Source organism: Marasmius oreades, chromosome 1 (assembly GCF_018924745.1).
Source record: "Marasmius oreades isolate 03SP1 chromosome 1, whole genome shotgun sequence".
Classification (NCBI taxonomy): domain Eukaryota; kingdom Fungi; phylum Basidiomycota; class Agaricomycetes; order Agaricales; family Marasmiaceae; genus Marasmius; species Marasmius oreades.
Window position 1 is genome coordinate 5,911,051 of NC_057323.1, and position 15,755 is coordinate 5,926,805.

Genomic DNA, 15,755 nt, shown 5'->3' on the forward strand with positions numbered 1-15,755 from the left:
ATGAATAATGACACTCCAAAAAGGCGGCGTAGTTTCATCCGATTGCTTGGTCTGAGCTAAAACCTCCACCACGTACCTCCATATCGCATCACTGCTGTTTCATCCATCCTAGTCGGTTCATCAACTCTCGCTTCCTTTGAAGTCCACGCGTCGCTACCTTTCCCAGGACGGAGGGCGACCTGAAGTTCGTTCGTGGTGAGTCGACTGAAATAAGCCCAGACGGGGTTTCAGAGGAGTCAAAGTGTGAGTTACTCATCTAGGAGTGACACGACAAGATGAGCGGCGAAAACATCAGAGGCTAAAGGTGCACGATCTATGTCATTACAGAAATGAATTGTTTTTGGCAACATTCGCGATCAAGATAGGGCGTCCATCGGTCTCAAAGTCTTCGCCAATAGGATAAGATAAAAGCCGAACGTGAGGTATGCTCGTCGGATTTCTTTCGTTTTTGGCCGAGTGATCCATGTGGTATCTGAAAAGCGGATTCACCAGATTACGTTTAGCACCGTTTAATTAACGAAATACTAGATGAGACGCACAAAGAACGACGCGAAATCAACCTCTGCGCTGCCTCCTTAACATCGAGAGTATCGTGCTTTTTCTTCTAGATTGCGGACGAGATTGACAGGGACAAGACCTCTGAGAGATCATTCATTTTCTGTTGCGTGACCTGTACTAGACGTGATAAACGTTCCACCTTCAATTGAACAATAAAGCTTAATGGCCAGCATGGCCATCGGAATTGGTTGAGTAGTGGCTCGACGGCGATGGACGTGGTACGAGAAAAACTTGCAGTCATGTGCAGCGCCGTCACGCGGCCAGGTACAAATTCGGTTGCGGCGTTGCGGGGAAGGCCTCGCCATCTCCAACTACGACAGTCACAGTGGACTAATTTTATAACTTGAAAGTAGACAGAAATTATTTTGGGTTTTGCAGGTGTTTCTGTGTTCTTGCCGGTCATGGTCAGCAAAATTTTGTTCAATGGTCGATATCGGGACAAGCGAGAGATAAGATCTTAAGAGGTGCGTACCACTAAAAAAAACTTAAAAAAAAAAAAGGGGTGAGCAGAGCACGTGCTGTTTTAATCTCCGCTCAAGTCCGCCAACTTACTGCATGATCAAGCACCGCTTTCTTTACACCCGCTACTAGCAAGCATCAAGTTCCACTCCACGGTCCATCTATCCATCTTGATAGGACACTCACGAAAAACCCGCAATCCCTGGGTTTGGTATGATTCCGGCTCAATGTTGGACTCTGAGCAACCGGGTACGGGATTTTACCTTCACACGACTGAAGGTGATCAAACAATCTGCCAACTTATAAAAGATAGAAGATTATAGAAACCGGCCAGATGATGCACTAGACCTCTCTCCCACTCTCTATCATGTCTCCAGGGAGCCTCAATGATCCCGGTTTCGTTGTCGACCAGTTTGAGCATAGTGTGAGGCATGGGTATCTTGAAGGTACGTTTTCAACTGATCTGGGGCTGTGGGAAGATGTAACTCAATGATGGTACATCCGAAATTCATCCTCAGTCGCTTCACTAACAATCCTCATATGGGATTATGTGTTAACTCTACCCAGAGAGGTGAGCGTCTTTTCGAATGATGATTGTGGAACGAATACTGACTAGGTTCAGATTGACTTAGTATGGGTGGGTCACATTGCTTCGGACCTCCGTTCAACCTCGTAAAAATTTCTCTTCAACTAGCGACAGCTGAAGGGGTGGACAACCGTACTCTTTGCCATGGTAATTCGCTACGGGAGTCTGATGGGAAGAATATTGGCTAATTCACCCGCTCCGTACAGAACCGTTACTTCATTTTTGTGGGCCAAGTTGTGAATACCGTCGGTGAGCTCACGCCGGTTTTCAGTTTGCGAACAAGAGCTAAACTCTCCTACTAAATAGCTTATGTTAGTCCAAACGCAAATTATACCGTAAGTTGCCTTCAAGTTCCCTTGATTTTCAATGGGCTGATGAGATTTTATCACACGCGCACATGCAGTTGTGAGAGGGAGCGCCTTCACCCGTCGTCGTGATCTCATCTTCACCCGGCTAACGATCTTTTTAGCTGTAAGTGGAGTTGATTATTTCTCAGTGCAGCTTTTCTTAGACCTCTGATCCCATCTGAATACTAGGTAAATTGTCTATCGCGTATTGGATCAACTCCGTAACCTGTGTGTCCCGATCACTCCTAACTGAACTCCTTGTTAAAACATCGCCCCTCGTAGGCATCTTCCAAATAATTCTCACAGACAGCATTGTCTGGTATTGTGTCTCTGCTCTGTACCTGAACTCGAAAAGGGTCCGTTGGCCGCTGCTCGTGTTATTGGTCGTTTCAATACTCTCGGGGACTGTCGTTACGGTTGTTGTAGGCAACCGTATAGAAGGTACGTCTACCCCATCAGCGTTATAGCTTTGAGGCTAAAATACTCCTGTAGATACCGGTGATCCTGCGCCTGGATTGACAAGGTGTACCGTTCTGTCTCAGTTCCATGATTTGTGGCTCTTCTGGTTAGTGTTTGTTCCTAACGTGTTAATGCCAATGATCCTGAATCGCTTGCCAGGCTCCCGATACTTGTTTACGAAGCCACCACTCTTGTTCTTGTCGCTTGGCAGTTCTACGGAAACGTCCGAGATACGAGGAAACAAGCAATGACCGAGTCCCCGCTTGTACGGCTTGTTACCAGACAGACGATGTTGTATCTGCTAGTGTACGTGGTTTTCCTTCCCGACGGCGCTCTTGGTGCGGAATGAGTGGCTGATATTTTACCTCACAGTGTATTCATCATGTTTATTGCAAACGCGGTAGTAAATAATCACCAGGACGTGAGTTTCAATCTTCCCCTCCAGGTGTTTATATTCACGACGCGTACCCTCTACCCCTAGCCCTCATTAGCTATTATCTTAACCCCAGCAACAACAGTCGTGCTCTCCATCCTGGGAAATCGTATGATGTTCAGTCTGCGACAGGAACTCAGGGTAAACGTTGGAGGCAGAACCGACGCCCACACGACAATTAACCTCGGAACTTGGCATGCAGCTCGTCCACAGGAGAGTACGATCATGGCCATGACTACCATTGCCACTCGGGCATGATTTACCTAGAGGTTGTTGTGGATGTTGCATCGAGGAATGAATCGTTTTTCGCTTACCTTGCTCCCGATGTTCGTTGATCGTTGAGGTGCCAGGAAGGCCGCAGTGTACCGGACAATCACCAGTTCTGTTTCTGTTTTCATCTAATAAACGCTGGATGGTCGCTGTCGACGCCAGATATGCCCTGAAGGTTCGAAAGTAGTATTATTATTATTAGGAATTTAAATCCTTCTACCCGAATGTTCGATGTACGTTGCACAACGCGCCTACTTTATTATCGTATGTAACTGTTAGTGTGTAAGTCACTTTATCAATCTTCTAAGATTTGACGGGAAACGACGTTGACAGCGATAACGGCTGAGGCACAAAAATCTTATCAGTAGATAAGATAGCAACTGAGTAAGCAATGCTTTGACCACCGCGTCGCTCATTCTTTCTCTTCATCGCACGCTCACCTCACCGCCTTCTCCAGCCTTTTTTCTCGTTTCACTCTCACAAAAGTATCCAAAGGCGCTCACAGACACGGATTGTGTTCTAAAGGGAGTTTGTCCTCGGTTTTTTCTCGGGCCTGTCAGCATTTTTCGCACCAGAGCCTACATGACGAAGAAGAACAATGTGAATTGTATTATGTACACTCACACGCCTAATCACGTCAACCCATCGCCTCGCCGTTGAGACCCTTCGTTGGGGTGCTAAAAGAGTCCCAAAAGAACAGAGGGTGTGCCGACTCTGCAAATCACATGTAGAAGACGAAATCCATGCGATGTTCAAGTGTTTGGCAACACCAACAATCACAGGTAGAAGGAACATGTTCTTCGGTATCGTGGTGGGAATAAAACCATCAATTTTCAACGCACTATACAACAATGACTATATTGCGGTGATCAATGAATGCTTGGATCATCCAAAACTACGCTCAATATTGGCAAGTCTGGCTTACCATGTGCTGGCGACATTTGAAGAGAAGACGTTATCTTCGAGCAATGGATACAACACAAGGGTGCCACACATCTTACAACACGATATGGAGGATACGTTTTACATCCCCGATGAGGATGATCGGGACGAGATTCTATATAGTTCATAGACACAAATGACCGTATGCTTCAGAAAGCAGACAGAAACACTATGGGTGACTACAAATGAGGTTTATTTAGTAACGAAGTGCCAGCGCTAGTTCGACTTGCTTGCTTTTGGTTTCGGACGTGTTTCGGGTGAGTTGCCATGAGGTTTTTGTTAGTGTTCGCCCCGTGATACCGACCAACGTATGTGTTAAATGGGCTGACTGCGGCGTATACACGGGGCATACCCTAATGGTTTCCGGAACGGCCACACCCGATATACGCCGACGTACATAATGTTAGGCACACCGTACATGTACGTCGGGTCCTTCGGCATCCTACGGGGTCCAATGAAGGATTTAATTTCCTAATAATAATAATAATAATAATACTGGTGTGGGTGGATGTTGGCTAGGCGTGAGAGAAAATATTGGTTATTCAGAAACTTCAATACCTCCGTTCCCCCTCATGTCCAACCACCATGTCACCGTATGGTAAAACATGGTTTCCTTACCCGTTTGCTGCCTCGCGATATACCTCCTCATCGTTCGCATTCTTCGATACCGGCGTGTCAATAGGACTTCACGAAAATATGCTGACCTCAACCTCGACGCGATAACCCCTCAAAAAGTTCAGGAAATCGTATATGATTCGTTATTCTACGACATGGTATTGGGAACACAAGTCACATTGTTCAAGATTTATGGAGTGGTGAGAAACAGTGACTCTGGTATACTCTGAACGCGTACTGACGGTTCATTGTCAAGCCGACTATTGCAACGTTGTTACTGAAAAGCGGGGAAATGACAGACGAGGTCCAATTGAATAAACGTCTCGCAGATGTAGGTGTCAAGCTCCCAGTGTTCCAAGTAGTCTGCCTGGTCGATCTCGCATTCCCTAGACTGCCACGTTAATTGCTACCTTCATCTCGAATCCCTCACCCCCGTGCTCAAGCACTGACGACCGTTCTGATCCACGAGCGGCGATTGCTCTCGCTCGTATCAACTATATCCACGAAAAATACCCAATCGTACGTCTTGTCGTGATATGTTGGTATACTCTGTCGCTACAAAATCTATCCTTTAGAGAAACGAAGACCTACTATATAATCTGGCATTGTTCATGTTGGAACCCGTGGTGCGTATTTCAGAGAGCCATCGCCGCTTTTCTTCTCCAACAGTTACATTTTAGAGATGGACAGCCCGTTTCAACTGGCGGCCTCATACCTCACTCGAAAAAAAGGTAAATGGTCTTTATTCCATAACCTTCATCACCCTAACGCATTTCTTCCGTAGGCCATATTCATTTTGTGGACCGACGCAGGCCGGCGAATGGGTATCGAAAACATTTGGTCTTCCTATGAAGAGATGGAGAACTGGGCTCACGTTCGTTTTCGTTTCCTTGTTATCCCCTTTTATTTCTTAAACTAACAGAGCATATAGACATACGAGGAAGAGAACATGATTCCCTCCGAATCCGCGTACAACCTATCGCGCATCACTATCAATCATATGCTGAACAGGGTCCCGTCATTCCCTGGATTGAAAAGTCTGGCGTATAATGTCTTTCTTACTCTATTGGACGAGAGAACACGTTATGCCATGGGGTGCGAAAAGTCAAAACAATCCTATGATCCCCGCTCTTACACTTTACTTTACCCCAGACTTCCGGCGCCAAACCGTGCAATTTCTTCAACCATATACGCTCTATTCCATATCCGAGCATGGATTGTTCACTATCTTTGTCTACCTCGATTCAAGCCCGCGCTTTGGGTCCAAATGAACATGAACCCCATCTGCCCCAGTGCTGATGAAATCCCGCGAATGCACGCGGTCTAGTACGGCTTCTCAACTTCTCTCCGTTCCATATTCCAATGACTGACACGCTCAAAACTCTAGTCCGCGTCGGTCCGGGCCGTATTACTTCCCTGAGCCAACGGGATACTTCGCAGTGAAGTTACAGCGACTTTTGCTCGCTCTTGGTCTCAAGAATCCGGACAAAATCCCAGGAAAGAGGTGGAGAAGCGAAGGTTATCGATTGGAAGAGCTGGGACCTGTACGTTGGGAGAACGGTGAGCTTTCCCTCTTTCGACGTTAGCGGATATTCTCTAAATTTTCGTGGATTCTTTCAAGAGGGACATGAGGAAGTCATGGCCGCTGCTGCTCAAATGCAGGTAAAGTTGTCCTCTACGAATTACGATATGGGCCCAGTGGATTGATATATTCAAAGGGATGTCCTATCAGTGGACCGTGGTCACTAGATGCACGAAAAGGAAGAGAGAAAAAGGAGTAGACCATATCTATCCTCATGCATTTTTGCCACACCTTCCGTATAGAAAATGTCGGGCAATGGAGTAGACCTTCATTCGTTTGAAAACCGAGTTCACCGACTATCGACACCCTCTCCCGATCCTCTAATGTGGACATTTCGTTACCGGACCTTCACTGTACATAGTGGGCTGCTCAACGGAATCCATCTCTCTGTGTATATTAGGCGTGTGCTCGAGAACGTGCGGTTCGTGTTTAGGTGAACACGGTAACTGGCGAAGGTGGAGTACCGTTTCCGGATAGTTGACGATAATTCCCTATTATATAAATTAATTCCTACGATCTCGACATTCCTTAAAATCGATTTAGTTATGTACACTCCTTCTAAAGAGAGGCTCCATATCTCATTTATTCCTAGCCACAGCTATCCGAAGTCGTCCCATTTGTATATGAGCGTGCGCTCTACGTGGATACGGAGACCGCACAAAACCAGAGACGTTACTAGGAGCAAACATGTTCCTTCGAGTCAAACTAGTGCGTACGGATACAGAAACATGAGATATTAGGTGTCAACTCCGACATACAAAGGGCGTTGGCCTCACCTTTTGATCCCACAGAGGTACAAGCCAGTGGTTTGTAAGAAATAGAGTAAATAGCGAGCGAATTGAGCCATGAGCATGCGTAGACGACTATTGAAGGATCGTACGCACCGTTTCGTTTGACCTGCTGTTTGAGGACCACGAGGTCATCTAAGCACCTCGAATGAAGGGTTGATAACGAGCCGTAGTGCCCAGAAAAGACGGCAGCGCCGACGCCCAAAAAGGTTTCTCTAGAATAGAGGTGCCTTCAAACGTAGTGAAAGAGGACCTCAAATCGACGAGGAAAGGAGAGGAGGTGGTGGGTATTAAGGACAGAAGGGCTGCTTCCGGTTTTGTTTCGGTAATCTGACGTCGCACGAGAGGTGTACTAAACGTAGGAAGGTGTCGAACCTATTTTAGTGCAGCGGCAAAGCCTAGATGGAAATGATACACTGAGCGAAGCGGATGACATCGAGTAGTTCGAGTGGCCAACTAGGAGCGTTTCCAAATCCCTTTAGGTTCATCGGTAGCTGGACAGATGAGGAATTGAGGAAAAGGGCAGTATTACTTACTTTTCTCTGTCTCCTGGCCTTTCTTTCATGTACCCTTGCTCTCAACGACAACGCTCGATCTCATCCTCATCCGACCGTGCCATAAAAATCTTCCCTTTCCTACGAACATTTCGTGTATGGCCAGTGGAATGCCTTCCGGTTCAAGAAGAATCTTTCATTGAAGGCTAAAAGCACGTCGATATAACAGAGAAAAAAGAAGCGAGAAAAACACGAACGGTAACCTAACAATGGTTAGAAACAGTGCTTCAGAATGCACCATGTTCGTGATAGCTCTCGCTGTATCCCGTGAAATGAGACGGTACTTGTAAGATTGTCGAGTGGAAACAGCACTGAAAACAGTACAGCGACGTACCGATTTTACTAGCTCCAAACTATCCCAGTGGAGCTCTAAGACTCCAAAGTCCACAGATTCCTTCTTAACAAAATAGTTGAAATCAGAAAACGGGCTAGCAAGAAGACGATGAACGCGTGCTCGAGGATCGTGGTGGTACGAAGGTGAAGGCGGGGCGCTCGCCGGTTCGGCGGTCTCATCGGGCTATTAGCTTCCAAATCTGGAAGCACAGCTTAGAATTGACAGTTACCGAGGTTGCTAGACCTGTTACCAGTCCGTGTATGACAGGACTGTGACAGGACTAGTCTTAGGCATTGACTCAGTTTGAGAGCACGGATGGCAGTCAATTGGCAGCCAACGGGCGGCAGAGTCTGACGGAGATAGGAAGGAGAAGCGAGATAAGACATCTCCCGAACATCTCTGGGTACGATGGGAAAAAGACCCATTTTTACGACAAGTTTTGATACATGGATGATGATCACGGAGTCGGTAGTACTAGTGTTGATCATCATCGTCTATTTTCTTAGCCCATCACAACGGTCCCCAATTTTCCAAGTCGAGTCCAGTGTCGAGAAAATCGAAATGGTCCAATACATAGAGACATACGAGCTCGACTGGATGGCAAAGGGTAATACATGCAGATTCAAGTATTAGCTATCCACGTTATATCGTTAATTACAATCCAATAACCGATATACGGCATCCCGAGGGTTATTCTCCAAGATATCGACCAATGATGATCAGCTGAACAGCATGTACACTTTCAAAGATGGAGCATCGCAGATAGATTAAAGCTTCGTCACCTGGCAAATGAGTGCCGCGGCCCGCGTCAAAGAGTTCAGTCCCACCAGCTTGGGTGCCCAGCTGGATGCAAACAGTGTGCGGCAAACAGCCGAATGTTTGGAAGGTTTTCATTTTCGATCATCAAGCTGCGATCGGATACTGGATCCGTGTATCTGGAGGGTGACCAGTAACAAGATCATTGGATCATTTGGGGTCTTTGGGAAAGGTTGGGCGGGATTCAGAAGATTTGGATACCGATGAGCCGGTAGTGGCTGTCTATAAAGTGTGTTAATTAGCACGGTAAGAAATTTTCAGTTCCCTGCTGATCTACCCGAATCATGTCCTCTGACTCTGGACTCGAAGAGTTTGTAGCACCTTTCATCACGGTGCAAGAAGTCGTTGTGGGCCCGATCGCCACTCTCTCGGTGAGTCATTTCGAAGAGAATCCATATTTTTCTGACAAAGTCTTCCATCTCAGTTGATGTTAGTAGTCTATGGTGAGTGCGGGCATGATATGTTACTGGTTAATTGTCACTAAAACACCAACGTGCAGGGATGTACGCAATCATCTTTGGTTTTTGCGTAAACATCCTCTTCCAGCGTAAAACATCAAAGTTGGGCTTATACCTGGCTTGTACGATCGCCCTCTTTGTCTTGGCAAATATCTACGTCTGGTCAGTGGTATGGGGAATGGTACGACAAACTATAATATACTTTCAAGCCGCGAAGACGCAAGACTATGAACCACTCGCGGAGTATCTGGTTCACGACAATAGAAAAACTGTTTGGACGTGGGTTTTTCTTACAGGTTGTTCTGTCATTTGCCATTTTGACATGTATTTTTTTCAACTAGAGCTCTTACCAACCTCTCTGGAATTTTCATGAAGTTTGTGGCGCTTACCTTGCCCATACGTTGACTCGCACTGATGCTAAATATGTCACGGTTCCTAATAGCTGTGTTGCGGATATCATGCTCGTGAGTGGCGATGTGTTCAATCAGTATCCCAAGTACCGCATCCTCTAATGTCCATCCTTGAATAGATCCACAGGTGTTACGTTCTTTGGGGCTCCAACAGGATTTTCCTATATGTTCTTGCCTTCATCGCCTTTGTGCTCAATGGTAGGAACCATTGAATCTTTTGGGTCTTTCCGAAAGTCTCATCAATATTTACAGGTCTAGGGATCGCAGTAAGTATTATGGTAGTCATAGGCCTCGGCGAACCATCGAAGCGAGATATTTTCATCGTGGCTAATACGATAGGTGGCGGTTGGTCAATTACTTCTGCGGTGTTCAATGGATTATTGTCGCTTTTGACCGGTGAGTTCTCAAATTTCCACCACTCAAGAGTCTCACAGTTCACTCATTCTCGTACTGGTAGCTGGGAGAATTTGGTGGGTTAGTCGGGAGGCACGACAACTCATGGGGACTCGAGTCAATGCACGTTACAAGACGATTTTTGCTGCCATGTACGTCCTCCCGTACTGCACCGAGTCAATGAAAACTGACACCTTATTGCTCCGCATATTTTAGCCTGGAATCAGGCATTCTATATCCTACCACCGTGATAGCGGCGATGGTAATAGTTACAGTACTCGATCCGCATAACTACGGTACTGTGCCCGTAGATCTTTCTGTTGTCTCGACACTAATGTCGGTGAGTAATGCTCAATCTGCCTTAATGATTCCAGAGTTTATAGTGTACAATATTCACAGGGCCTCGCACCTACGCTCATAATCGTGCGTGTGGCACACGGCAAGCAGGTGGAGAGTGTTCAACAAATGATGTCCATCAACTTCGCGGCAAGAGAACCTCAGTCAGGAACCAACGCGGCGACTGTTGATTTCCCTACTCATCCGGACCGGAATCCATCGAGGGATGATATAGAGGCAGTACAACTGGAAAAGTGAGCGAGGAACGGGGCAGTTGGGTCACCTGAAGAGATGGTTCGGGTGAGGAAGAGACAGACAATCGACTTGATATAACAGGGTGTCTTTTTTGAAATTTGTTATCTAGTATTTAAATTTTGCTAGCTGTGTTCTTTCAAGGGTTATGGTTCGAGAGTGTAGCCTGTCACTCGAGAAGCATCTCAATTGTGAAGACTTGCGACTTCAATTACATATGGAGGACGGCACTGTGAAATAGGCCAAAGGGTATGGTATGTACGCACTTAGTGGCCCTTGGCTGAATTTCCAACCTTCATGAGTTCCAAACTCAAATTGAGGCAGGACTGCCGATGCTCGATTGTTGTCTGGCCATCGTGGTATGGGGTGTCGCTCCATATCCACCGCTGATAGTGTATGGGGATTTGAATACAGGGTCATGTCGACCACTGCTGAGATCTAACGTCCGAAAAATAATAGGTGTATACCGAATCCTCGTTATGTATCCAAGCACCCGGCCATCGTGGTTCACAGAAGTTTTTACCAGCTCTGCTGACGGTATGTATACCGGAAGACTCGACCCATCTGTCCGAGGCCGATCCTTCGACCACAACCCAGTCTAGTCCGCAACAGCATGTGATTTTTAGTTTGGCTTCGAATTTACAGAAAAATGGGAGAACAAATTCAGATTTTTGCGCCTGTGCGTCGTCTTTGTAGTGAGAGTGCGGAAAGAGAACAAAATGTCCTGTCACATGTGACATATCACTTAGTCACGGACAGTCCAGACGCTGGTGTGCCTTTGTCCGGACTCCGGACAAATGTACATGCCACGTTTCAGTGTTTCGGCCCCTCTATGATACTACACCACAATACCGGAGCGGCCCATCCGACAGTAACCGTCGGGAATTTTGGCTTGCGTTTCTGTTTCATCTTCGAGCCAGGCTAAGGCATTTTCAATAGAACGCAAGAGTCGGAAGGAAGCGCGAGAACTACGGGTCGATCACGGTCCGGTCTTGTACCGGGTACGCGACGCGTATAAACTTTTTTCCTTCGCTTCCCTCTTCTGTACCACCACACAACGCCAACCAGTACATCCTCCATCAATAATTATTGACCATTAACGTTAATCCCGAGCTCAAACCACTTAAAAAACCCTGAATGATTGGACGAAAACCTCAAAAAACATAGGAAACAATATAATTGCAATGACTTGCCGAAGGTGTGATTCGATTGAAATTGAACGTCTCTAAGCTTGTCGTTTTTAAAGTTCACTATCCGCAGAACGACGATTTTCGTATGGATTTTAATAATGTTTCTGCCCCAACAACCTGGACTTCCCACGAGATTTCGGTACGTCTCCTTCGTTTACTTGCTTCTCATCTGCTCAGGAGCTGCCATTTTGCGATGAGTCGTTTGAATCTCTCAGAAGACTCGGGCAGGTGCGACAACCTTGGAAAGTTCAAAGTACGCACATTTTGGCTTTTTGACATCATTTTGTTACTTAGTCAGATCTTTCCACATACAGTTCACAATAACACTTCTTCAACTCCCTCGATTTCGCTCAGAAATACTGAATAACGCATACCACAGGCTGTACTCGCTGCCTCCGGTGTAGTTAGGTGGGAAAATGTGATAAGAATCAACGATTTGGGATCGTCTATGGGAGGAGAGTTGGTGTTTGGGAAGACGGAGATGGTAAGCTTGTAGTTGCTCGTGTCTTCGCTTGTTGTCTGACCCTTTGGTGCTAAACAGAATCTGCATACAAGGAAGATACTAGAATTTCTACGCCCGTCAATCACAGAATTCCCAGAATACTCGGGTACATACACACCCCTCGTTAAGAAGAACATGGGCCTTTCGTCAGCGCCCTGGGCCGTGCTTTCGGTTGCACATGACTCGAAAGCTATGGATATACTCACTGTATTTGAGCCTCGTGATTCACCATGCCACGACTGGCTCCCTTTCGCTGACGGTCGTGGAGGAGTGGTGTCCATATAATGGGAGGAGGTACCACTCGAGAGTCGGGCGATAGGTATCACCTTGCAGGTTCATTCAAACTAATCCATCTCGTTTTGCTGCAAAAACATGGGCACGTTTAGTTCTTTTTTTTTTTGATGATCTGTATCGCTCACTGAACAGGTTCCGAGTTCATATAGCTGACCTCGAAAGGCAGCTGGAAGGTACCTATTCTGACTACACGGTGGTACAAACCGGGTATGTCGCTTTCATACCTCCCCCGTGTCAATCCCGATGCATCAAATTGATATATTACCTCGCAAAGGCTTTGAAGAAGACGCAATGTGGCTTCCGAGTGCCCGCAGAGGAGACGTACTGCATAGTTTAAAGGATGATGATACTGAGGTGGAACGTATGGTCAAAGCCAGATGCCCGAAATAATGAATGAGGAGCGGTACATGGTGAGTTTAAACTCGCTTCTAGGTCTCTTGTTCTTCTGTCTCAACTGTGAAAAGCGGACAGCTACAGTGTATAAACGGTCTCAGAACAAAGATGTAACGAAATACGGCCTCAACTTTCTCAACCCTGAGTCGCCTACCCCCGCTCTCCATTCGTTCAATGTCGTAGAGCTTGAAAGACTTCGATGACATCAATTGATTTGACTGTTACAGCTATCGCATCGACCTGTCCTAACCTTGCCCCTTCCACTTTAGCGAGGCGAACCTATTCCGACTCGTGGGGGTTGGCAGTACACTCTATTCCACCACTTACCGGTGTTATAGTACGATATAGTTCTGTCGTTCGAAGTCCAAGTGTGCGTTGTTTTTCAGTTGATTCAAAATTAGGACAGTGCAAGCATAGCTCGATGGTACGGTTCCTCCCATTTTCCTGAAAACTGAGTTAATGGATGCAGATATTCATGAATACAACTTTGAAGCTGGCTATCAGAACTGTACGGTCCCTATTTCATCGGTTCCTGATTATACCTCCTTGCTACTGTTCGCTATTTCGCTTATTTAAGGTTCAAACCGGATTTTTAACGAGCATCTCGGCGGTAACGGTGTCTTCTGTGCCGGGGAACCCACCCATGGCTCGACATGAGGCTGGAACTCAGAAAGTCGGAAAGCTGGCCGGCCGTCCTTTGGCCTGTTTCACCCACGTTGCCCTCCGATCCAAACTGGACCTGGAAGTCCATGGCACTTCCGATCCTGGGCTACACCACTCTGCCGAGGGTGACCCGGTCTAGTCCGTGACACGTGTAAATATTTTTATTTTTATTTTGGCCCTTCGTTCTGTACCACGATCCGCCGACCTCATACATCCTTTATCAAGAATAGGCATCATTTGCACGCCAAGACTTATGAAACGAATTTCCAATCTGCGTGGGCTTCCATTTCAGCTCATATGCGTCTGAAAAACGGATAATGTTTACCTTGAAGAATACGAATACAAGAACAGGCGGCGCTGCTCTCGGTCATTCGAATGCTCTCCGTGGATGACGGATGAGGAGGAAAGGTTTGGTTTGATTTGCTGTGCAGGGGATGAGCTGGTGACTACGAAACTGAACATGGTGTGCTCCAACCTAGCTGTTGCCATTGTCCCCTTGTCGTCTGCTGACCACTCACATCGCCATGTCACGGTCTTCGAATTCGCATGCGGAAAAGATAATGCAATACCTACCCGATCAGGCCGTGACGCTTTGAAGCTTTGAAGACTCGGGATCATCATCACTATCTCCCTTGTGTGTACCTTCGAGCGTATACAACTCGACGTCTTCGCACGTACCACTCTATTCAAGTCCCCGGTTGTCTTTAACTGCCTTTCACGTCAGTCGTGGATATGGAGCGACACCTCATACCATGATGAACAAATGCCAATCGAGAATCGGGACACGGGTCTACGGTACTTGCATGGCCATCCACAACGATTCCTCCGCGTTTTCCCGAGAAAGCGACCGATACCATCTTAGGAAGAACATGACTTCTGGGTACTTTCAGTTTCGTTCTACTGTCTTTTTTTTTTTTTTTTTTTTTTCCTCTTGTTTATACGCCCGATGTATCTACATATGTAGCGTTTACTGTACGTTGTAATCTATCGCGTTGGTGAAACTATCTATATAACGGTCCGTCTCATATGTTGGGTCCACCTAGGGTGGATCGGTCAACGCATGTAAGCGTTGGAGCTTCGACTGGGGTCTTAGCAGGTTGGGCGGTGTTCTGTACCTATCCTCCGTTCTCCTGTCTATCCGTCTCTTGGTCGGTTGGTATCTCTGGAATCGTTCCGAATATGGAGGTCAGCCTCTTCGTTTCGTTCACGTATCGTAGGGTCTCTTGTACTCCCTTCGTTGTCGTCAAGAGGTGCCTGGCGTCGATGTCGTGTCGTCCTAGTCTCGCTCTTAGTCGGTCTCTGGCTCTAGCATGGGATGGGCATTGCATTAGGAAGTGCGCTACTGTTTCTGGGGCCTCTTTTCAGCACGGGCATGTGGGGGAGTCTTCAATGTGAAAGCGGTGGAGGTAATGGTTTAGGCAAGGTTTAGGCAAGGTTTAGGCCTATGTGGCCCGTAATGAGCTGGGTGGCATCAGCAAAATGACATAATGCTTTTCGGCTTTTTTAGGCTTTTTTGGGCGTTTTTGATGGCAGGCAAGCCACAAGCCACTTTTTCGTCACTTTTTCAACCATATATAGATAGGCGAAACCGAAAAGCTGTCATTACGGTATTCAACTCTTTTCAAATTTTATGTAATTCGATTTAATTGTATTTGAGCGTCCGCACTCGGCACTGTCTTGTCCCAAAAGGGACATAGATTGCGGCTTGTCGGCTTTCTCGTATTTTTGGTGGGGAAAAAGCCGAAAAAAGCCGGACAAGCCGGCAATGACTGTTTACTGATGTGAGGACGCTGGTGTGCTTCTTTGGGAGGTTTGCTACGAGTTTCCGGTATGCATTTGCGCTCTTCGTGGCCCCTGGGATCGTTCTACCGTCTAAATCGCACTGTCGCTGAATGGTTACGAGTTTCATGTAGTTGGCCTCAAAAGGGTGGTGAAAAGAAACCAGTTCCTGTCCAGTGAACGAGCAGCGTACGGACTAGGTATGTCGTTTTTCTTTCATATCTCGACATTCAAGCTCGTTGTTCAACTGATCTTCTCCATCATCATTATGGGGGAATGACTATGATAAGGATGATTCACGAAGGATACAGATGTAAGTATGATATACGGTTAAGATCGCAA

At 46.6% G+C, this 15,755-nt stretch overlaps 3 protein-coding genes across 3 annotated transcripts; all 3 read left to right on the forward strand.

Moving 5' to 3' along the window:
- Positions 1–1,142: 1,142 nt before the first annotated feature.
- Positions 1,143–3,284, forward strand: E1B28_002052 (uncharacterized protein). The gene is made up of 13 exons (XM_043148035.1): positions 1,143–1,266; positions 1,331–1,463; positions 1,536–1,588; positions 1,640–1,654; positions 1,712–1,750; positions 1,810–1,852; positions 1,910–1,942; positions 2,140–2,178; positions 2,233–2,391; positions 2,443–2,515; positions 2,569–2,715; positions 2,782–2,830; positions 2,891–3,284. Exons 2-13 carry the CDS (start codon positions 1,385–1,387, stop codon positions 3,098–3,100), a joined length of 939 nt encoding a protein of 312 aa, XP_043016749.1. The 5' UTR covers positions 1,143–1,266; positions 1,331–1,384; the 3' UTR covers positions 3,101–3,284.
- Positions 3,285–4,637: 1,353 nt separating this feature from the next.
- Positions 4,638–6,596, forward strand: E1B28_002053 (uncharacterized protein). Its single transcript, XM_043148036.1, has 11 exons — positions 4,638–4,869; positions 4,926–5,000; positions 5,060–5,188; positions 5,245–5,295; positions 5,350–5,400; positions 5,454–5,543; positions 5,601–5,764; positions 5,822–5,995; positions 6,057–6,229; positions 6,291–6,331; positions 6,388–6,596. The coding sequence occupies exons 1-11, from the start codon at positions 4,660–4,662 to the stop codon at positions 6,448–6,450; spliced, it is 1,221 nt and encodes a 406-aa protein (XP_043016750.1). The 5' UTR covers positions 4,638–4,659; the 3' UTR covers positions 6,451–6,596.
- A 2,431-nt stretch (positions 6,597–9,027) lies between these two features.
- E1B28_002054 (uncharacterized protein) lies at positions 9,028–10,598 on the forward strand (the record flags this gene model as incomplete). Its single annotated transcript, XM_043148037.1, has 10 exons — positions 9,028–9,114; positions 9,168–9,186; positions 9,243–9,480; positions 9,543–9,575; positions 9,644–9,665; positions 9,731–9,809; positions 9,864–10,007; positions 10,069–10,156; positions 10,221–10,344; positions 10,404–10,598. The coding sequence occupies 10 exons, from the start codon at positions 9,028–9,030 to the stop codon at positions 10,596–10,598; spliced, it is 1,029 nt and encodes a 342-aa protein (XP_043016751.1).
- Positions 10,599–15,755: the final 5,157 nt, after the last annotated feature.